Below are 24,514 nucleotides of genomic sequence, written 5' to 3'. Positions count from 1 at the left end.
TACCACTGGAAGACATACTGGCTCCAGTTTTTTATAGGAGTGCTGCACAAATGTCCCCTTCCTTGAGATATGGGTAATTGGGAACTTCTGAGATGGAAGTGTTGTGTGTGGCAGTCTACCCATTTTCATATTCTGGGTACTCACATTTACACCATGTCCATTCTAATCTTATGTAGTTGATAGCTTTTTGAATATAGCAAATTGAACCGCTCAAGGTTGGCTGGCACAATAATCTTATGGGTCCTGGTCAAAATACCTATTTTTCTTCTTGAAAATTCTCTTTATGAATATCAACTGTTGCCTCAGGTGGTCCCAGCCAGGAAGACTTAGATCTGAGTGAAAAGGCACAGGTTGGGCGAAATGAGAGATACAACCACACACAAAGAGGCGGTTTGATTCTGTATTTTTCTGTTTTGAGGCAAGAGCCTTTAAGCATGAGGGGTTGACATTTACATAGCAAAAGATGTATATAGTGAAGCAGGCACAAGGAACAATTAGCATAACCATTTGGCAAAAGGAAGTATAAAATCAATTAGGTAAAATATTCTTCTGTGTACCAACTTTAGTTGCTAGAACACAGACAACATCAATCTGCATGATATAAACTTTTTTATAATTTTCTTTTTTTATATTTATTATTTTATATATTCTTTGTTTATAATCCAAAAGCTTTCCACTTTCCCAGCTCCCCCTTCCCATATGTCCCATAAGTCCTCTTCTCTCCATCCATTCTCCTATCTTTCCCTCTCCCTTTTCTCTGTCCTGGTACTCCCCTACAATGCTGGATCAAGCTTTCCAGGATTAGGGCCCTCTTCTTCCTTCTTCATGGGAAGCATTTCATATGCTAATTGTATCCTCAGTATTCAGAGTTTCAGGGATAATTAATATCCACTTATCAATGATTGCATTCAATGTGTATACTTTTGTGATTGTGTTACCTCACTTAGCATGATATTTTCCAGTTCCAACCATTTGCCTAAAACATTCATGAATTCATTGTTTTTAATTGCTGAATAGTACTCCATTGTATATATAACACATTTTCTGTATCCATTTGTCCATTGAGGGATATCTGGGTTCTTTCTAGCTTCTGGCTATTATAAATAAGGCTGCTATGAACATAGTTGAGCATGTGTCCTTACTGCATGCTGGGGAATTCTCTAGGTATATGCCCAGGAGAGGTATAGCAGGGTCCTCAGGAAGTGTCATGACAGGTTTTTATAGGATTCACCAGACTGATTTCCATAGTGCTTGTACTATCTTACATTTGCACCAGCAGTGGAGGAGTGTTCCTCTTTCTCCACATCCTTGCCAACACTGCTGTCTCCTGAGTTTTTAACCTTAGCCATTCTGAGTGGTGTGAGGTGAAATCTTAGGGTTGTTTTGATTTGCATTTCCCTAATGACTAATGATGTTGAGCATTTCTTAAGGTGTTTCTTTTATATAAGATAATTTTACTTCTTCCTTTCCAATTTGTATCCCTTTGACCTCCTTATGTGGTCTAATTTCTCTAGATAGAACTTCAGGTACTATATTGAAAAGATATGGAGATAGAAGGCAGCCTTGTGTCCCATAGATTTGGGTATGTTGTGTCTTCATTTTCATTAAATTCTAAAAAGTCTTTGATTTCTTTCTTTATTTCTTCCTTGACCAAGGTATCATTGAGTATAGTATTGTTCAGTTTCCATGTGTATGTGGGCTTTCTGTTGTTTTTGTTGCTATTGAAGCCGACTGTTACTCCATAGTGCTCTGATAGGAGGCATGGGATTATTTTGATCTTCTTATATTTGTTGAGGTCTGTCTTTTGACCAATTATATGGTCGATTTTGGAGAAGGTACCATGAGGTGCTGAGGAAAAGGTATATTCTTTTGCATTAGGGTGAAATGTCCTATATATATCTTTTAAAGCTAATTGGTCCAAATTTTCAATTAGTTTCACTGTGTCCCTGTTTAGTTTCTGTTTTCCTGATTGGTCCATTGAGGAAAGTACAGTGTTGTAGTCACCCACAATTATTGTGTTAGGTACAATGTCTGCTTTGAGCTTTAGTAAAGTTCCTTTTATGAATGAGGATGCTTTTGCATTTGGAGCATAGATGTTCAGGATTGAGTGTTCTTCTTGGTGTGTTTTTCCTTTGACCAGCAAGAAGTGTCCCTCAGTGTCTCTTTCGATGACTTTAGCTTGAAAGTCAATTTTATCTGATATTAGAATGGCTACTCTGCTTGTTTCCTGAGACCATTTGCTTGTAATATTGTCTTCCAGACGTTTACTCTAAGGTAGTTTTTGTCTTTGACACTGAGGTGTGTTTCCTGTATGCAGCAAAATCTAAGATCCTATTTATGTATCCAGTCCATTAGTCTATGTCTTTTTATTGGGGAATTGAGTCCATTGATGTTAAGAGATATTAAGGAATAGTGATTATTACTTCCTGTCATTTTTGATGTTATCTTTTATATTTAATTAGTGTCTTAGTCAGGGTATGTATTCCTGCACAAAGATCATGACCAAGAATCAAGTTGGAGAGGAAAGCGTTTATTGAGCTTACACTTCCACATTGCATTTCATCACCAAAACAAGACAGGACTGGAATCTCAAGCAGGTCAGGAAGCAGGAGCTGATGCAGAGGCCATGGAGGGATGTTTCTTACTGGCTTGCTTCCCATGGCTTGCTCACCTTGCTCTCTTATAGAACCTCAGAGCACCAGCCCAGAGATGGTACCACCCACATGGGCCCTCCCAACTTGATCACTAATTGAGAAAATGCCCTACATCTGGATCTCCTGGAGGCACTTCCCCAAATAAAGCTCCTTCCTCTGTGATTACTACATCCAGTGTCAATATGACACACAAAACTAGCCAGTACAATTGACCCCTTGTCAACTTGACACACAAACACATCACTATTTAGCCTCAACCCTTACTTTCTTATTCATCACCAAGATCTAAATTACTTTAAAAGTCCCACAGTCTTTACATATTAAAAGTTCATTCACCTTAAAATGTCCAATATCTCTAAAATTCAAAGTCTTTTAAAGATTCAAAGTCTTTTAACTGTGGCCTCCACTAAAATACTTTTATCTTTCAAGAGGGAAACATATCAGGCACAGTCACAACCAAAACCAAAACTCAAACTTCAATACTTCAATGTCTGGAATCCTGTAGCCGCCCGTGGCCACATGTGAACCAGATTCCTGGAAGAGAATTCTGAGGATAAACAGGAAGGAGACAAAAGAGAGATGAGTCAAGACGACAGTTGCCGATAGCGACTGACTTTACTATTATTTTGCCAAGATATATAGTCTTTATAAAACATCCCTGCCCCCCCAACATCAAGGAGTAGGCCGAGAACTTCTTGGCTCCACTTCTCAATGGGTCGCCTGCTTCAAGTCTAGCGGTTCTCTGCTGGCCTCCAGGTGAGACTGCCCTGAGGCAGCCTTGGTCATCAAGGTGAAAGCTCGGTATTGTTCCCAAGGAGCAAGGGCCAGAGATAACACCAGTGGGAGGCTGGGGGCTGCCAGCCAGCTCAGTGCTGTGGGTAAAGGGACAATTCCCTCTTAATTATTAATTTTTAACAACTCAGTGGATATAAATATAATAGTCCAATGGACGATGGGTCTTTACCAATGAGGGAAACATAGGTCCGACCCCCTTAAACATTTAACGACATCTTTTTCAGGGGAGGGGAAATAGACTGCCTTAATAATTTAAAGACAGTCTCTCAATGTCAACCCCTATGCAGCCAGACATGCTTTTCAGGGAAATTCGGAAGCAGGATTTTTTCCTTTTCCCTTGCAGTGCCTCGCCTCGCACCTCAAACTGATGCCCATGTTTGTTATATTAACACACATGCATAGTTCCGAATACTATGCAGCCTCATTTTTGAGGATCCATTGGTAAAGTAAATGCTCTGTGGATACGAGCTGGCTGGCTGGCCTTTATAGCCACCCATCTTCATCCTGGTGGCCATTGCTGTAGAGGCTGATCTTCTGCGTGTTGAATCTGAGAGACACCTGTTTGAAGCACAAAAGGAGATTAAGAGAAAAAACCTGTTTGGTCAGTATTGGAAGGCCCAAGGCGTTCAATTTGATTGCAAATTTGTGGCTCAGGCAGGAGGCCTGGCTTGCAAATTAACTGTAAGAACACAAAGGAACCTTTCTTCCCAAGTAAGTGAGAAGCAGCTTAGGGAATGCCTTTGTGAATTAATTATACTTACCAGCAGCTTTAGGGTGTGTTTACCTGTTTTACCAATCTCTCTGGCAGCCAACGTGCTCCATCTTCTCCTTGAGAAAAAATACAAACTGACCCTCTCCTCCAAATTAAAACAGGGTCTGGACCATTCCATGTATTAGTTAAAGGGTCCCGCCACTTAACCATGGTGTAGGAATTGGAAGTAACTGGGTGCCAATGTCGGTCTGCTGCAGACTGACCTTTAGCATCAGTTTGCAGAAAATTCAAAACAAATAAGACAAAGGCAAGATGTGCTTTGGGGGACCTGGGGGTTATAGATTCCCCTTCTTTGTTTTAAAAAGTCAGTTTTTAAGGGTGCGATGAGCACGCTCCACGATTCCTTGACCCATTGGGTTATAAGGAATTCCAGTTTTATGTTTAATATCAAATTTTTTACAAAATGAGATAAAGTTCTTACCAGAATAGGCTGGTCCATTGTCTGTCTTAATGATCTTGGGTAATCCCATGGTATTAACGGCTTGTAAACAATGATCGATTACATTTTTAGAGGTTTCTCCCGAATGCAGGGAGGCAAAAAGAAGTCCTGAGCAAGTATCAATGCAAACATGTATACATTTTAATTTTCCAAATTCTGCATTGTGAGTTACATCCATTTGCCAAATTTAATTGGGCATAAGGCCATGTGGATTAACCCCTAAATGGGGAACTGGTGCTAAAGTAAGGCAATTTGGGCATTGTTTTACAATCATTCTTGCTTGCTCCTTTGTGATCTTATGATGGAGTCTTAATGTATGGCTGGAAAGATGAAATTTATCATGATCACGTCTAGCCATTTCTACAGGTTCTAAAACTAAAGCCTCTCCTATAAGAGCTCTGTCAATGCGCTCACTACCCTGAGCCAAAGGTCCAGGAAGACCGGAGTGAGCTCGTATATGGCCAATATAAAAGGGATTTTTTTCTAGCAAGAATGATACTTTGCAATTGTGAAAACAAGGATCCAGCTGGCGTATTAAAATTAAATGTGCCACAGGTTTCTAATAAGGGGACAGATTCGGCAACATACAAACTGTCTGTAAAAAGATTAAAGGTACTATCTACAGATTGAAAGACACTTAATACCGCTGTCAGCTCTGATAACTGAGCAGAAAGCCCAGGGGTCTCTATAACCACCTGTTGATTATTAATAAGATATCCAGCTCTTCCTTTGGAAGAGCTGTCTGTGAAAATTAAAACAGCATTATGCAATGGCTGTAAAGATGTCATTTTAGGAAATACAACCTCATGTATATTTTAAAACTTTATCAATTTGTCTTGAGGATAATGGTTATCTATAGTCCCTTCAAAGCCTATTTGAGCAAGCAACCAATCTGTGCTATGCTGTTTTAACCAAGCATCTTGATCCACGTTATAAGGCTGAATAATAACATCTGGTTCTTTGCCAAAATAAGTTAGCGCCTGCTTTCTTCCAAGCACAATTACTTGGGCTACTGCCTCATAATATGGCAAGATATTACGCCTTGAAGACACCCTCAAATGAATCCACATCAGAGGAGCCTTTTGCCATAATGAACCTGTAGGTGAATGAGTCGTATTAAAAATTAACAGATGTAAAGGTAAAGAGTAATCTATATAGGTAACAAATTGATTTTCAATAGCTTTCTCCACTAGCTGTAAAGCCAAAAGTCCTTCTGAAGTTAATAATCTAGGGGATGTAGGATCAGCATTCCCCATTTAGAATATCAAATAAAGGTCGTAATTCTCCTGTAGTAATCTTTAAATATGGCCGAAGCCAATTAATGTCACCCAATAACTTCTGAAAATCATTTAAAATTTTTAAATTGTCCCTGCGAATAATAATCTTCTGGGGAAAAAAATAGCTTGATATGTAAGATTTAAACCCAGATATTTATATGGATCCTGGGTTTGTACTTTTTCTGGAGCTATTTGCAATCCTTTAGCGGCTAAAGCTTGCTGTAAATCTTTAAAACATAAAAGCAAAGTCTGAGGATTTTTTCCTGCAACCAGATTCATTTGTCTCAGATTCAAATGTCTCTCCCCCACACTTAGGACAGATTTCTGGGGAGCAAACTGATTGCCCGCTTATAGCACCCCTGTTATCAGGGCAATCACTTTTAAAATGACCTAGACTACCACATTTAAAATGCCTTTTATTTCCTCGTCTCTGTGAAAGTATTCCCTGGATGGTGGTTCCCTGCAATGCTGCGGCCATTGCTAGACCCTGATTATACGAGGGGCCAATTTCAGAACAGAGACGAATATAACCAGCCAAGTCTGTCTTCCCTCTGTGAGGTCTGATGGCTTCGCGGCAGGCTACATTAGCATTTTCATAAGCTAGCTGAGTAACCAACGGACTTTCTGCCTGAGAATTTCCAAAAATTCTATTAGCTGTTTTTAACAATCTATCTACAGAATCCTGAAAAAACTCACCAGGAGCCTGTTTGACACCTGTTAAGTTTCCATTAAGATCTCCCTTTGATGGTAAAAGATTCCAAGCACGGCGGGCAGCCATCGCAATCTGCGTATACACTGCGATGGGACACCCAATCTGATTAGTATTTCCTTCATATATACCTTCTCCCAGTAACATATCAGCATTCCATTCTGGATGGCCTGCCCGAGTATTTATGGTGGCAGTTCTTTTGCTAGCCTCACACCATTCAGAACTCCAAAGCAAGAAATCTCCTCCTAACAAGGTAGCCTTACACAAAGTTCTCCAATCCTGTGGAGTTAAATTTGACTCTATCACAGTATCCAATAAAGCTTGTGTAAAAGGAGCTGTAGGGCCATACTGAGTTACAGCTGCCTTTAATTCTTTTATCACTTTGAATTCCAATATCTGATATTGTCTAATCCTATTTTCCTGGTCTACGACCTCAAGGACAGGAAAAGCTAAGAGTTCTGTTGTATCCTACCCTTCTCCACGAGCCTGACTTATCGCTCTTTCTAGTGGCGATTGGCTCATCTCAGGATCATCGTTCTCTCTAGTATTGATACCTTTTTTAGCTCCTGTATTTCATTAGTCAATTTCTGCAATTTAATTTCAAACTCCACCTTTTGTAACTGCATATCTCTCTGGATCTCGTCTCTTACCATCAAAGTCATAGGCAGAGCAGATGGCACAATAGGGGCCCATTCTTCCCCCATGAAATTTAGCTGTTCTCTTTGGGATGAGCTGCCTTTTTTATAATTAGCTCATCAGCACTGTCTCCCCGGTTTTGTAACTTAGGGTGGGGAGTCAAACCCTTTCCCTTTTGCCTAAAGCAGCCCTAAGATGCTGCGGGGTGCAAGTTTCCGCGCAAACTTTCCTGTCCCGTTTTTGCCTATCTATCTATCCCAAGCAGCCACTGTGCCGGGTCAGCACAATTTTGCTTGCCTAACCGTATCAATCTGCACCGACAATAGTTTCAAAGGATAAAATTTTACACTAGCACTAGCATTTAACTCCTATAGTTGTTTACCCTGTGGATACAATCTTCTTTCTACTTTTTCTGTGAAGCTTGGCCAGATAGGGTCACCTCAGGAAATTCTCTCCTATCAGGTCTGTCCCTGTTCAGGCGCCATTATATAGCTGCCCGCGGCCACATGTGAACCAGATCCCTGGATGAGAATTCTGGGGATAAACGGGAAGGGGACGAAAGAGAGATGAGTCAAGACGACAATTGCCAATAGAGACTGACTTTACTATTATTTTGCCAAGATATATAGTCTATAGAAAACACCCCTGCCCCCAAACATCAAGGAGCAGGCCGAGAACTCCTTGGCTCCACTTCTCAGCAGGTCGCCTGCTTCAAGTCTAGCGGTTCTCTGCTGGCCTCCAGGTGAGACTGCCCTGAGGTAGCCTTGGTGAAACCTCGGTATTGTTCCCAAGGAGCAAGGGCCTAAGATAACACCAGCAGGAGGCTGGAGGCTGTCAGCCAGCTCAATGCTGTGGGGGGAAGGGACAGAATCCAACTCACAATCTTCCAGGCTCCTCCAAGGGCTTGGGTCACTTCTCCAGCTCTGCCCTTTGTAGCACACAGCTTGTCTTCTAGGCTCCAGCTGCCTGTACTCCACTGCTGCTGCTGTTCTTGGTGGACATCTCATGGCACTGGCATCTCCAAAACACTGCTGACTTCTATTATACTTAGGCTTCACCAATAGCCTCTCATAGGCTCTCTTTATGGTGACAAGCCTCTGTTCCTATGCATGACCCCTTCAAGTCCTGGGCCATCAATTGCAACTGAGGCTGCACCTTCACCAATGGCCTTCTGTGGCCTCTCACTGTGCCAAGAACCTCAGCTGCTCCTCATGACCCCTTCATGCCTTCAAAACCAGTACCATCTGGGTGACTCTTACACAGTACCAAGTCCAGCTACAGTACAAAATACAACTGTGTATATCTCTGGAACACACTCTCTGTGCTCTCAGAAAACACTTCCAAGAAGATTTCATCTCAGTGATGCTGGTCTCTTCTAATCACCACTAATTTCTTAGCACCAGCCAACCAGCATCAATAGTCCCAGTAACACAAAGGTTTGCTTTAGTGGTTCTAGTATCTTGTTACTCACAGCTAATTCTTCAGCCCCAGCTAACCAAAACCACAGACTCTTCACAATCAAAACATGGCCATGGTAAGAGTCTTTAATTTTCACTCTGAAATTTCACAAGCCAGGCCTTCATCTTTGCACTGTTCTTAACATTGTCTTCCAAGCTCCTACAGAACTTTCCACCCAGCTCTTAATATTCTAATACCTTTTCTAGCCCAAAGTTCCAAAGTCCTTCCACATTCCTTTCCAAAACATGGTCAGGTTGTCATAGGAATACCCCACTATGCTGGTGCCAATTTGTTTTAGTCAGGGTTTCTATTCCTGTACAAACATCATGACCAAGAAGCAAGTTGGGGAGGAAAGGGTTTATTGAGCTTACACTTCCACATTGCAGTTCATCACTAAAGGAAGTCAGACCTCGAACTCAAGCAGGTCAGGAAACAGGAGCTGATGCAGAGGCCATGGAGGGATGTTTCTTACTGGCTTGCTTGCCATGGCTTGCTCAGCTAGCTCTCTTATCGAACCCAAGAGCACCAGCCCAAAGGTAGTACCAACCACAAGGGGCCTTCCCAACTTGATCACTAATTGAGAAAATGCCCCACATCTGGATCTCCTGGAGGCACTTCCCCAAATAAAGCTACTTTCTCTGTGATAACTCCACCCTGTGTCAAGTTGACACACAAAACTAGACAGTACAATCAGTTATCTTCTTTTGGGTTTCTCCATCTTTGGTGATTGAGAGTTTTGCTGGGTATAGTAGTAGTCTTGGCTGGCATTTGTGTTCTTTTAGAGTCTGCATGAGATCTGCCCAGGATCTTCTAGCTTTCATAGTCTCTGCTGAGAAGTCAGCTGTGATATTCCATGACAAAACCAGTTTACCCAATATCTATCCACAAACCCAGCCTTACAAAGGATAATAGGAGGAAAACACCAATACAAGGAGGAAAACTTCACTCTGGAAAAAGCAAGATAGTAACCTTTCATCAAACCCAAAATAAGTTAACCAATCAAATTTAAAAAATAATGTCAAAAATGACAGGAAGTAACAATCACTATTCCGTAATATCTCTTAATATCAATGGACCCAATGCCCCAATACAAAGACATAGACTCACCGACTGGATATGTAAACAGGACCCTACATTTTGCTGAATACAGGAAACACACCTCAGGGTCAAAGACAAACACTACCTTAGAGTAAAAGGCTGGCAGATAATTTACAAGCAAATGGTCTCAGGAAACAAGCTGGAGTAGCCATTTTAATATCAGATAAAATTGATTTTCAACCCAAAGCCTTCAAAAGAAACTCTGAGGGACACTTCTTGCTGGTCAAAAGAAAAATACAACAAGAAGAACTCTCCATGCTGAACATCTATGCTCCAAATGCAAGGGCACCCTCATTCATAAAAGAAACTTTATTAAAGCTCAAAGCACAAGTTGCACCTAACACAATAATTGTGGGTGACTTCAACACTGCACTATCCTCAATGGACTGATCAGGAAAAGAGAAACTAAACAGAGACACAATGAAACTAATTGAAGCTTTGGACCAATTAGATTTAATATATATATATATATATATATATATATATATATATATATATATATATATAGAGAGAGAGAGAGAGAGAGAGAGAGAGAGAGAGAACATTCTATCCTAAAGCAAAAGAATATACCTTTTTCTCAGCACCTCATGGTACCCTGTCCAATATCAGCGATATAATTGGTCACAAGACAGACCTCAACGAATATAAGAAGATCGAACTAATCCCATGCCTCCTATCAGATCACTATGCAGTAAAAGTGGTTTTCAATAGCAACAAAAACAACAGAAAACCCACATACATGTGGAAACTGAACAATATTCTACTCAATGATAAATTGGTCAAGGAAGAAATAAAGAAAGAAATTAAAGACTTTTTAGAACATAATGAAAATGAAGACACAATATACCCAAATCTGTGGGACACAATGAAAGCAGTGCTAAGAGGAAAACTCATAGCCCTGAGTATCTCCAAAAAGAAATTGGAGAGAGCATACACTAACAGCTTAATGACACACCTGACAGCCCTGGAACAAAAAGAAGCTATTTCACCCAGGAAGAGTAGAAGGCAGGAAATCATCAAACTCATGGCCGAAATCAATCAAGTAGAAACAAAGGGAACCATACAAAGAATCAACAAAATCAGGAGGTGGTTCTTTGAGAAAATCAACAAGATAGATAAACTCTTAGCCACACTAACCAAAGGACACAGAGACAGTATCCAGATTAACAAACTTAGAAATGAAAAGGGAGGTATAACAAAAGAAACTGAGGAAATTCAAAAAATCATTAGATCCTACTACAAAAGCCTATACTCAACACAACTGGAGAATCTGGAGGAAATGGACAGTTTCCTAGACAGATATCTGACACCAAAACTAAATCAGGATCAAATAGATCAACTAAACAGTCCCATAACACCTGAAGAAATAAAAAGGGTCATAGAAAGTCTCCCAACCAAATAAAAGCACGGGACCAGATGGCTTCAGTGCAGAGTTCTATCAACCCTTCATAGAAGACCTAACACCAATATTCTTCAAACTATTCCAAAAATAGAAACAGAAGGAACTCTACCCAACTCGTTCTATGAAGCCACAATTACAGTGATACCAAAACCACACAAAAATCCAACAAAGACAGACAACTTCAGGCCAATTACTCTTATGAATATTGATGCAAAAATACTTAATAAAATTCTTGCCAACCGAATCCAAGAACACATCAAAACGATTATCCACCATGATCTAGTAGGCTTCATCCCAGGAATACAGGGATGGTTCAAAATAAGGAAATCCATCAATGTTATCCACTACATAAACAAACTCAAAGAAAAAAAAAACATATGATCATCTCATTAGATGCAGAAAAAGCATTTGACAAAATCTAGCATCCTTTCATGCTAAAAGTATTGGAGAGAACAGGGATTCAAGGCCCATACCTAAACATAGTAAAAGCAATATACAACAAACCAGTAGCCAACATCAAACTAAATGGAGAGAAACTTGAAGCAATCCCACTAAAAGCAGGGACTAGACAAGGCTGTCCTCTCTCTCCATATCTTTTCAATATAGTACTTGAAGTTCTAGATAGAGCAATTAGACAACATAAGGAGGTTAAGGGGATACAAATTGGAAAGGAAGAAGTCAAATTATCACTATTTGCAGATCACATGATAGTCTACTTAAGTGACCCGAAAACCTCCACCAGAGAACTCCTACAGCTGATAAACAACTTCAGCAAAGTCGCTGGTTATAAAATCAACTCAAGCAAATAAGTTGCCTTCCTATACTCAAAGGATAAGCAGGCTGAGAAAGAAGTTAGGGAAATGACACCCTTCAAAATAGCCACAAACAATATAAAGTATCTTGGTGTGACTCTAATCAAACAAGTGAAAGATCTATATGACAAGAACTTCAGGTCTCTGAAGAAGGAAATGGAAGACCTCAGAAAATGGAAAAATCTGCCATGCTCGTGGATTGGCAGCATTAATATAGTTAAAATGGCCATCTTGCCAACAGCGATCTACAGATTCAATGCAATCCCCATCAAAATCCCAACTCAGATCTTCACAGAGTTAGAAAAAGCAATTCTCAAATTCATCCGGAATTACAAGAAACCCAGGATAGCTAAAACTATTCTCAACAACAAAAGAAATTCTGGGGGAATCAGTATCCCTGACTTCAAGCAATACTACAGAGCAATAGTGTTAAAAACTGATGGGACTTTCCCAGAGTGGGGGTCCAGAAAAGGGGAAATCATTTGAAATGTAAATAAATATATCAATAAATTTAAAAAAAACTGCATAGTATTGGCACAGTGACAGACAAGTGGACCAATGGAATAGAATTGAAGATCCAGAAATGAATCCACACACCTATGGTCACTTGATATTCGACAAAGGAGCCAAAAACATCCAGTGGAAAAAAGATAGCGTTTTCAATAAATGGTGCTTGATCACTTGGAGGTCAGCATGCAGAAGAATGCGAATTGGTCCATTCATATCTCCATGTACTAAACTTTACTCCAAGTGGATCAAGTACCTCCATATAAAACCAGACACACTGTAACTAATAGAAAAGAAACTGGGGAAGACCGTTGAGGACATGGGCACAGGGGAAAAGTTCCTGAACAGATCACCAATAGCTTATGCTCTAAGATCAAGAATTGAAAAATGGGACCTCATAAAATTACAAAGTTTCTGTAAAGCAACGGACACTGTTAAAAGGACAAAACAGAAACCATCAAATTGGGAAAGGATATTCACCAACCCCACATCTGATAGAGGGCTAATATCCAATATATACAAAGAACTCAAGAAGTTAGACCCCAGGGAACCAAATAACCCTATTAAAAAATGGGGTACAGATCTAAACAAAGAATTGTCACCTGAAGAAATTCGGATGGCCGAGAGGCACCTTAAGAAGTGCTCAACATCCTTAGTCATTAGGGAAATGCAGATAAAAACAACCCTGAGATTTCACCTTACACCAGTCAGAATGGCTAAGGTCAAAAACTCAGGAGACAGCAGGTGTTGTCCAGGATGTGGATAAAGATGAACACTCCTCCACTGCTGGTGGTGCTGTAAGATGGTACAACCACTTTGGAAATCAGTCTGAAGGTTCCTCAGAAAACTGGACATGAGACTTCCAGAGGATCCTGCTATACCTCTCCTGGGCATATACCCAAAGGATTCCACAGCATGCAATAAAGACACATGCTCCATTATGTTCATAGCAGCTTTTTATATAATAGCCAGAAGCTGGAAAGAACCCAGATGCCCCTCAAAGGAGGAATGGATACAGAAAATGTGGTATATTTACACAATGGAATCCTACTCAGCAATTAGAAACAATGAATTCATGAAATTTTCAGGCAAAGGGTTTGATCTGGAAAATTTCATCCTAAGTGAGGTAACCCAATCACAAAAGAATACACATGGAATGCAATCTCTGATAAGTGGATATTAATTAGACGAGAAGCCCTGAATACCCAAGGCACAAATTGCATAACAAATGACTCCCATAAAGAAATATGGAGAGGGTCCTGATCCTGGAAAGGATTGATCTAGCATTGGAAGGGAATATAAGGACAGAGAAAAAGGAGGGAGGTGATTGGAGAATGGATGGAGAGAAGAAGGTTTATGGGACATATGGGGAGGGGGGATCCAGGAAAGGGGAAACCATTTGGAATGTAAACAAAGAATAAAGAAAATAAAAATATTTTTAAAAAAGGAATAGTCATTTTTGATGGTATTTTTTATATTTGATTGGTTATCTCCTTTGCATTTCATGAAAGAAGGTTACTATCTTGCTTTTTCCAGGGTGATGTTTCTCCTCCTTGTATTGGTGTTTTCCTCCTGTTATCCTTTGTAGGACTGGGTTTGTGGAAAGATATTGGGCAAACTTGGTTTTGTCATGGAATATCTTGGTTTCTCCATCTATGGTGATTGAGAGTTTTGCTGGGTATAGTAGTCTTGTCTGGCATTTGTGTTCTCTTAGGCTCTGCATGAGATCTGCCCAGGATCTTCTAGCTTTCATAGTCTCTGGTGAGAAGTCTGGTGTGATTCTGATAGGTCTTCCTTTAGATGTTACTTGACCTTTTCTCTTACTGCCTTTAATATTATTTCATGGATTAGTACATTTGGGGTTTTGATTATTATGTGACGGGAGGTATTTCTGTTCTGGTCCAGTCTGTTTGGAGTTCTATAGGCTTCTTGTATATTCATGGTCATCTCTCTCTTTAAGTTAGCAAAGTTTTCTTCCATATTATTATTGAAGATATTTGCTCCTCTCCTCCTTCCACTGAGTGGGAAGCAGGAAAAGGGGAAAACATTTGAAATGTAAATAAAGAATATATCGAATAAAAATTAAAAAAAAAGAAAAGAAAAAAAGAAGAAAGATATGGAATAGAAGTAAAACATTGGAAGTAAAATTATTTCATTTAAAACAATGCTCAGAAGCTTGTTCAGTCATTTGTGTTTTAGTTACTTCAGACATATTCAAAAGAGTAACCAAAAATAGTCTTCACAGTGTGTAAGAAATTACAGATGATATTTGATATATGACTAAAAATATCTTATGATAGGGACTTCTTAGCATTTCATTTGTATCCTTTGAAAACAGGTCATTGCTCAGAAGTAATTATCTAACAATTGTAGTCATGGAAACATAAGAATGTGTACAGTTACTTATTCCTCTTAATGTTGGCAGTTGATAACATTTGAACTTCCTAGAAGAGAGACAGAAAGGTAAGAATCTTATATTTTTCTATGAAGTTTTCATTAATCACCTTCTCTATCCTAACACAGAGAATGCGAAAGAAGGCCTCTGACATTTAGATCTGGCTGCTGTTAGACATCCCTTCCCTTTGAGAATATTTTGCTGAATGTCCTGAGAGCCAGAGGCACAATGTGGTAATATTGTCACTTCAGGTTCTGCAGTGCATAACTTACTGATGTTGCACATGCGGGTTAGTGACTCTGTGTTATTTTACTGTGTTGCTTGAGAATGATAATAGTGTGGTGAACAATGGGGGTCTCATTAATATTCTGGAATGTTTAAAGTAGATTTTCACTATGCAAAACACATTTTTCTTTTTTTATTGAATATAATCTTCACTTGCATTTCAAATGCTAAAACCTTTCCTGGTTTCCCTCCTCCCCAAAAAACCTCAATCCCCCTTCCCAACCCCTTCGTCCAAGTGTATGTCCCACTAGCAGACCCACTCGCAACTACCCATTGTTGAGGCTGACCTCATGGTTCTTCCCAAGTGGCTGTAAACCTCTTCAGCTCCTCCTGTCTGCTCTCCAAATCCTCCACTGGGGACTCCATAACCAGTCCAATGGTTGACGGTTAGCATCTGTCTTTGTATGTGTAAGGTTCTGGCAGTGCCCCTCTAGAGAAAAACATAACAAGCTCGTTTCAGTATATACATCTTGTGATCCATAATAGTGGTGGGTTTTGGTTACGGTTCATAAGATGCATCACCAGGTAGGGTAGTCTCTGGGTGTCCTATCCTTCAGTCTCTGCTCCACATTTAGTCTACATTATTGCTCCTGTGAGTATTTTGTTCCGTTTCCCACAGGAACTATAGCAACCCTACTTCAGTCCTCCTTATTGAGCTTCCTGTTTGAGCTTTTGGGCCAACATCCACCTATCAGCGAGTACATATCATATGTGTTCATTTGTGAATGTGTTACCTCACTCAGGATGACACTTTCAAGTTCCAACCATTTCCCTAAGAATTTCATGAATTCATTGATTTAATAGCTGAAATGTATCCCATTATGTGTATATGTATATATACAATGGGATACTGTTGTGTGAGTGTGTGTGTGTGTGTGTGTGTGTATGTATACATACTATATATTATATGCTATATGCTATGTGATATACGCTATATGCTATATATCTTAGTCAGGGTTCCTATTCCTGCACAAACATCATGACCAAGAAACAAGTTGGGGAGGAATGGGTTTATTCAGCTCACACTTCCACTTTGCAATTCATTACTAAAGGATGTCAGGACTGGAACTCAAGCAGGTCAGGAAGAAGGAGCAGATACAGAGGCCATGGAGGGATGGTTCTTACTGGCTTGCTTCCCTGGCTAGCTCAGCCTGCTCTCTTATAGAACCCAAAAGCACCAGTCCAAAGGTGGTACCACCCACAAGGGGTCACCCCACTTGATCACTAATTGAGAAAATGCCCCAGAGCTGGATCTCTTGGAGGAACATCCCCAACTGAAGCTCCTTTCTCTGTGATAACACCATCCTGTGTCAAGTTGACACACAAAACTAGCCAGTACAATCGACACCTTGTCAACTTGACACACAAACACATCATTATTAAGCCTCAACCCGTACTTTCTTATTCCTCTCCAAGATCTAAATTACTTTAAAAGTCCAACAGTCTTTACATATTAAAAGTTCATTTGCCTTAAAATGTCCATTATCATTAAAATTCAATTCTTTTAAAAATTCAAAATCTTATAACTGTGGGCTCAATTAAAATACTTTCTTCCTTCAAGAGGGAAACATATCAGGCACAGTCACAACCAAAAGCAAAAGTCAAACTCCAATAGTTCAGTGTCTGGGATCCAACTCACAATCTTCTGGGATCCTCCAAGGGCTTGGGTCACTTCTCCAGCTCTGTACTTTGTAGCACACAGCTTGTCTTCTAGGCTCCAGCTGCCTGTACTCCACTGCTGCTGCTGATCTTGGTGGTCATCTCATGGTACTGGCATCTCCAAAACACTGCTGACTTCTATTGTAGTTAGGCTTTACCAGTAGCCTCTCATAGGCTCTCTTCATGGTAACAAACCTATGCATCCATGCGTGACCGCTTCAAGTCCTGGACCATCAATTGCAACTGAGGCTGCAACTTCACCAATGGTCTTCCATGGCCTCTCACTGTGCCAAGAGCTTCAGCTACTCTTCATTACCCCTTCATGCTTTCAAAACCGGTACCATCTGGGTGACTCTTACACAGTACCAAGTCCAGCTCCAGCACAAAATACAATGGTCCCCAGAAGATCATTTGTTGTGAGGAAGAGTTTTTGCTATCCTGGGTTTTTTGTTATTCCATCTGAATTTGAGAATTGCTCTTTCTAGATCTATGAAGAATTCATTAGGGATATTTATGGGGATTGCACTGAATTTGTAGATTGCTTTCGACAAGGTGTCCATTATTCTATATTGATCCTGTCAATCCATGAACATGGGAGATCTTTCCATCTTCTGAGATCTTCTTCAATTTCTTTCTTCAGAGGCTTGAAGTTCTTATCATACAGATCTTTCTGTTGCTTTGGTCGATTCACATCTGGGTATGAAATATTATTTGGGACTATTATGAAGGTTATCGTTTCCCTAATTTCTTTCTCATCTTGCTTATCATTTGAGTAGAGGAAGGCTACTGATTTGCTTGAGTTAATTTTATATCCAGCCACTTTGCTGAAGTTGTTTATCAGCTTTAGGAGTTCTCTGGTGGAAGGCTTGGGGTCGAATAAGTATATGATTCTAACATCTGCAAATAGTGATATTTTGACTTCTTCCTTTCCAATTTCTATACCTTTGACCTCCATTTGTTGTATGATTGCTCTGGCTAGGACTTCTAGTACTATACTGAATGAATAGGGAGAAGGTGGGCAGACATGTCTAATCTCTGATTTTAGTGGGGTTGCTGCAAGTTTCTCTCTATTTAGTTTGATATTGGCTACCTGTTTGCAGAATATTACTTTCACTATTTTAAGGAATGGGCCTTAGATTCCCAATCTCTCCAAGGCTTTTATGATGAAGGGATGCTGGATATTGTCAAAAGCCTTTTCAGTATCTAATGAAATGTCCATGTGTTTTTTTTTTTTTTTTACCTTGAGTTTGTTTATATACTGAATTACATTGACCGATTTCTGTATGTTCACCCATTCCTGCATCCTGTTATGTAGCCTACTTGATCATGGTGAATAATTGTTTTGAGGCATTCTTGGATTTGGTTGGACAGAATTTTATTTAATAATTTTGCATGTATGTTCATAAGGGGAATTGGTTTGAAGTTCTCTTTCCTTGTTTGGTCTTTGTTTGGTTTAGGTATCAGCCTTATTATGGTTCACAGAATGAGTTTGGTACTATTCCTTGAGTTTCTATTTTATGGAATAGTTTGATGAGTAATGGTATTATCTCTTCCTGGAAGATCTGATAGAATTCTACACTAAACCCATCTGGTCCTGGGCTTTTTGTTTGAATTGAGTTTCTAGTTTGTGGAATAGTTTGATGAGTAATGGTATTAGGTCTTCCTGGAAGATCTGATAGTATTCCACACTAAACCCATCTGGTCCTGGGCTTTTTGTTTGATGGGAGACTATTAACAAATACTTCTATTTCCTCAGGACTTATGGGGCTATTTAGATGGTTTATCTGATCGTGTTTTAACTTTGGCATCTGGTATGTATCTAAAACGTTGTCCCCTTGGTCCAGATTTTCAAGTTTTGTTGAGTACAAAAGTTGTAGTAGGATCTGGTGATTTTATGAATTTCCAGTTTCTGTTGTTTTGTCTCCCTTTTCATTTTTGATTTTATTAATATAGGTAGTGCCTCTGTGTCCTCTGGTTAGTCTTTCCAAAGGCTTTTCTATCTTGGTGATTTTCTCAAAGAACCAGCTCCTGGTTCTGTTGATTCTTTGTATAGTTCTTTCTGTATCTATTTGTTTGATTTTTGCCCTGAATTTGATTATTTCCTGCCATTTACTACTCTTGTGTGCACTTGCTTCTTTTTATTCTAGAGCTTTCAAGTGCAAGTTACTAGTGTAAGCTTTCCCCATTCTCTTTTTGGAGGCACTTAGAGCTATCACTTTTCCTCTTTGCACTTCTTTCCTTGTATCCCATAAGTTTTGGTATGATGTGTCTTCATTTTCATTAAATTCTAAAAAGTCTTTAATTTCTTTCTTGATTTTCTTCCTTAACCAAGCTATCATTGGGAAGTGCATTGATCAAAGTCTATGTATATGTGTGTTTTCCATTGTATTTGTTTGAATTTAAGACCAGCTTTAGGCCGTGGTGATGTGATAAGGTACATGGAATAATTTCAATACTTCTGTATCTGTTGAGACCTGTTTTGGTACCGATTATATGGTCAGTTTTGGAGTAGGATGAGGTGCTGAGAAGAAGGTATATTCTTTTGCTTTAGGATACAATGTTCTATAAATATCTGTTAGATCCATTTGGCCAATAACTTCAGTCAGTTTCACTGTGTCTCTCTTTAGTTTCAGTTTCTATGATTTGTCCATTGTTGAGTAGGGTGTTGAAGGCTTCCACTATTATTGTGTGGGGTGCAATGTATGCTTTGAGCTTTAGTAAAGTTTCTTTTATATGTTTGGGTACCCTTGCTTTTGATGTGTAGATGTTCAGAATTGAGAGGTCACCTTGGTAGACTTTAGCATTGATAAGTATGAACTCTTCCTCCATATCTTTTTTCACGACTTTTGGTTGTAAGTAAATTTTATCCAATAAATCGAATGGCCAATCCAGCTGTTTCTTAGGACCATTTGCTTGGAAATTTTTTTTCCAACCTTTGACTCTGAAGTAATGACTGCCTTTGACACTAAGGTGAGTTTCTTGTATACAGCAAAGTGTTGGGTCCTTTTAAAGTATCCAGTCTGTTAGTGATTATTGGAGAATTAAGAACATTGATACTAAGAGACATTAAGGAAAAGTGATTGGTGCTTACTGTTATCTTCTTTGTTAGATGTGGAATTCTGTTTGTATGGCTGCCTTCTTTAGGGTTTGTTGAAATGTCATTACTTTATTGCTGTTTCTAGGGTGTAGTTTCCAGCCTTGTGTTGGTATTTTCAACCCATTATCCTTTGTAGAGCTGCATTTGTGGAAAGATAGTGTGTAAATTTGCTTTTGTCATGGAATATCTTGTTTTCTCTGTCTATGGTAATTGAGAGTTTTGCTGGGCATAGTAAACTGGGCTGACATTTATGTTCTCTTAGGGTTTGTATGACATATGCCCAGGATCTTCTAGCTTTCATGGACTCTGATGAGAAGTCTGGTTTTAGTCTGATAGGCCTGCATTTATATGTTACTTGACCTTTTTCTCTTACTACTTTTAATATTCTTTCTTTGTTTTGTGCATTTGTTGTTTTGATTATTATGTGACGGGAGGAATTTTTGTTCTGGTCCAATCAATTTGGTGATTTGGAGGCTTCTTTTTTTGTTCATGGGAATCTCTTCTTTAGGTTGGGGAAGTTTCCTTCTATAATATTAAAACATGATTTATTAATGGAAAGTTTTGTGAGAGCCCAACAGTCAACAAGACTTTGTTCTGAGCAGAAACTTTTGCTTCACAGGATGTCTTTCATCAGATCCTTCACCACTACTTGTGACTCCCATTCTGATCAGCATTTCCTGTAACTTAGAAGATTGGTACTATTGTCATACTCCAAATGGATCATTTCACGCTCAACACAAAAAGGTAAAGTATGACATATGAAGGCTTTCTACTTGGTTCTTATAAAATGTTTATCTGTGTACTGAGGGTTCACAAAAGGGCAATACCATGCCCGGCCTACCTAGCTAATTTGTCTGGTTCAAAGCTATTCTGCATCTTGCTTACATTTTTACTGCAAATCATACTTATTCTGTGGTCTACTACATGAGAAAAACCTTGGAATGTCTGATCTTTGGGTGATTCCCAAGCTACCATCAAATCTAAAGTTATCTTGATGGAATTTCCCAAGTGGCATGTCTAATGTTGTCACCATTTTAGAAAGCACATTCCCTGGGAGACTATGGAACATTGAGTATCTGGTATTTGATGCCGCCTGGCAATAAGATGCCTATTATAGACGCTTACCCATCTTCATCTGCAATGCAATGACATTCTGCAAATGCTGTTGTTACTGAAGGACTCTTTCCTTTCTAATAAAGGACACATCAGGACCTCTCAGCATGATTTTCTCATTTTACTTTTATTACACTAATACTTCTGCATTGACAAAAATTATAGATAATTGCTTCATAATATTAATATGAAGTGTATCTTTTGTATCAAAGATGATATTGCATCAACCAAATACCTCCAGAGTTTTTATATGTTGCACCTAAATAGTGTCAATGTTCACAAGTGCAATATTGAATAAATAGGAGATACAGAATGCTCCTATCCATGATTCCTTATATTTGACATGCATTTTGTAGTCTTGATGCTCTACAGATTGAATTTAGCATTCAACATATATGGTAGGTGATTAGCATCCTCTCATCAAGTGCAAGGAATGAGTACTCATACTCTGAAAACCATGACTCAGTACTGTCTTCACATATCATGTTTCTGTTTTATCTTCAGATTTGCAGGGGTAAAGGAGTGGATCTTCCGAGTGACAGGCTTCTTTTGCAGCTTACTATCTTCAGGCCTCGGAATGATCCTTGCAAGTAGCAAATACTGGCGCCTCTGGGAATTCGACAATAAGGTCATCCAGCTTGTTTACATCGGACTATGGGAAGCTTATTACCACTGTGAAGTTAACTACTCTGGTACTGAGACCGAAATTCTGGTACACAGACCTGTCAACTCAACCTGGACAATTTCACCTGAATTTCAATTTGCACGGAATTTGATATTCCTGGCAATGCTGATAAATCCTGTTGTTGTGTTTTTTACCTCAGCAGCCATCAGGGTCAGCATAATCAAAGCCTCAGTCCCTGAGATTCAGATAGTGTGCTACAAGTGCTCTATCTTAATTCTGATCCTTAGCAGCATTTGTACCATTATTTCTGTGACCTGGAACCATGTAGCAGATTTTTATGGTGAAACGACCCTTGACTTTCCACCAAACTTTCCAGTTAAGAAAGAAGCCCTGATTAAAAAACACAGCACTCATGTGTTTCCACTGGGTCTCCTGACAACCACCCTGTCACTCTTTAGTATAATTATGTTCCTCTTTGAGATAAGGTCACTGAGAAAGCTGAATGCCCAGCATGCTTACACGCAGTCTGAGGACATCACCATAAATGAGGGTTCTGGTGTTTTCCCAATATGCCAGCAGACAACCTGACAAGATTTACTGCACATACACACTGTACTCCTGTAGTGGCTTACTTATTTAAAATAAAAGTATCGCATTGATGTTTTGGTATTTTTATTAAGCATTTACCTTCTGCTTGTTGAAAGTGTTCTATTTTTGAAAGATATTCGCATCCTAAACTGTATTCTAAAATGATGTGTTCAGTTCTTGCTGACTTCCTATTGCTGAAAAAGTAGTGATGAAATGAAAATGCCATAAACCAAAGAACCGAACCTAAGGTGAGAGTTTTCTTCAAAAACAAGTAAGCAAGCAAGCAAACATACAAACAAACTAAACCCACTCACATGAGTAGGAAAGCATATTAGGGTCAGGAATCTAAACTCCTAATGTATATTGAATGTAGAGCAGTATATCCAAATTTGGAAACTCTGAAAGTTAAAGTTTCTTTAAGGCAGGAAGAGACACTGCTCACTGAGCATGCTTACAGTCTCTGCAGACTTCCCAGATGCGATTCTTTTGAAATGCCCATGTTTTTCCATTTTGTAACAATGCAGGAAAGCAATACCTGTATGGGGTAGAGAGACTTGAATTTTGTGTGTGGAAGCTCTCTGGAGGTTAGAAGATTATACTTGGTACTGCTAAGTCCCAAATGATGCCCTGGATCCACTCAGTCCAAAGAACAAACAAACACTCCCACAGAAACTATAAAATACCCTGTTCTAATTGGAGACACTGTGCAGGGAACAGATGTTCCAAATTCAGCAGAGCAAAAAAAAAAAAAAAAAAAAAAAAAACAAGAGTAGGGAGGGAGTCAGGTGCAAATTGTCATATGTATCTCTTAGCTCTGACTGAGTAGCAGTCATAATGCTTCTGAAGCTCTAACTTATTAGCAACCAGAGTGTGTCTTTATTTACACAGCTTTTTCACAGAACAAGGACAGACTAATGATTATCAAAGAGGTATAGACTATGTGTTTGATTTCTCTTTACCTGTGCAAACTAACAGATCCAGGCAAAATTGGAAAAGAAAAACAGAACAGATTTAATTTTATTATCAGTTCTATACCTCCAGTTGTAAGATTCTCAAGAATGACCCCTCCATAGCATTTTATATTGTATATAACAGATGCTTCTTATGCAGGTAGTGTTTGCAGTTTTTGAGTGCTCCACTCAAACAGAAACTATCTGATCCAGTCTTCTCGAGAATAGCAAATCTAATAGCTAAACACGTTATTTTACATTTCATCCTCTACAGAGGTCTTCATCAAGCTCTAGTAGTTACTGAGTTCTCTTCCAGGGGCTATGCCCTGCATGTCCCCTATCTTTTGAGTATATTCTCAGAAAAGTATATATCTATTAAAAAGGGAAGACATGAGTCTGTGAAGTAGTCTCCTGGGCAGTCAGAAATTTTCAATTGTCTGTGTTAGCCCTAAAGCAATTATACTGTTTGAGTTTTTTCAGAGGCAGACACCCCAGGAAGAATCCTGGCACTAATAACCTCATCTAGCTTTTTCTGTGCTAAATGATCTCAAGTGCACAAGGAAGATTTACACATAGGGCAAGAGAAAGCTAATTTTACAATTTTCCTGGAAGTACTCCAACATAATTCTCCCAGGAAAAGTTCTAAAATGAAGCATAATGCAGAAAGTACCTAGGATTGCAACAAGCACACTCTAAAACCCAAAAGTGACAGATTGAATGACAGTGATTGCACCATTCAGGATTGCATGAACTGGGTAAAACAGCTGTCCTGGCTTCATGTCTCTCACTTTTTCTGCTATTTATGGGTGTATCTCCTTAGTTTAAATGTATTGTCTTACAATAATGTTCTGTTCTGTGTTGGTGGGCACTGATGATTTGAACTGATGTTTTTCTCTATGGTTTTATTAGTCACAAGTCTGTTAGGGTGGATACAGATGTGGGCAATATTTTTCTGCTGAGGCAGGTAAAGACAGGCCATGTGTTTTTGCTTCTACAATGCCCTGTGCATTAAATGGATAAACATATAGAGAGGAATGACCCATAAGTCGACATTGTAGAATTATTAACACAGTCTTGGCTGACTTCCTGAGTATTATTTCCCATTCTTGGGGAGAGTGAGCTTCTGACTGTGTGTTATTCCATGTACAGATGCACTCTCTGTAAAACTTGGTCTTTTACTGCCATTACCCCCAAACACTCTGTACAAGATACTTGATTCCTTAGTGGAAAAACCTTTACATAA

The 24,514-nt window shown here is 39.2% G+C and overlaps 2 protein-coding genes across 2 annotated transcripts in view; one reads left to right on the top strand and one right to left on the bottom strand.

Annotated features, from left to right (window-relative positions):
• The window catches only part of LOC127675588 (abl interactor 2-like), a 58,622-nt gene that overhangs the window by 706 nt on the left and 33,402 nt on the right, over positions 1–24,514 (bottom strand). The gene's annotated exons all lie outside the window — the stretch shown is intronic.
• On the top strand, positions 20,711–22,321 carry LOC127675425 (uncharacterized). The gene is made up of 2 exons (XM_052171560.1): positions 20,711–20,739; positions 21,613–22,321. Exons 1-2 carry the CDS (start codon positions 20,711–20,713, stop codon positions 22,319–22,321), a joined length of 738 nt encoding a protein of 245 aa, XP_052027520.1.

This window comes from Apodemus sylvaticus, chromosome X, assembly GCF_947179515.1.
Source record: "Apodemus sylvaticus chromosome X, mApoSyl1.1, whole genome shotgun sequence".
NCBI classification, from domain to species: Eukaryota; Metazoa; Chordata; class Mammalia; order Rodentia; family Muridae; genus Apodemus; species Apodemus sylvaticus.
Note: the sequence above shows the minus strand (reverse complement) of the source record. Positions and strands in the feature narration are given on the sequence as shown.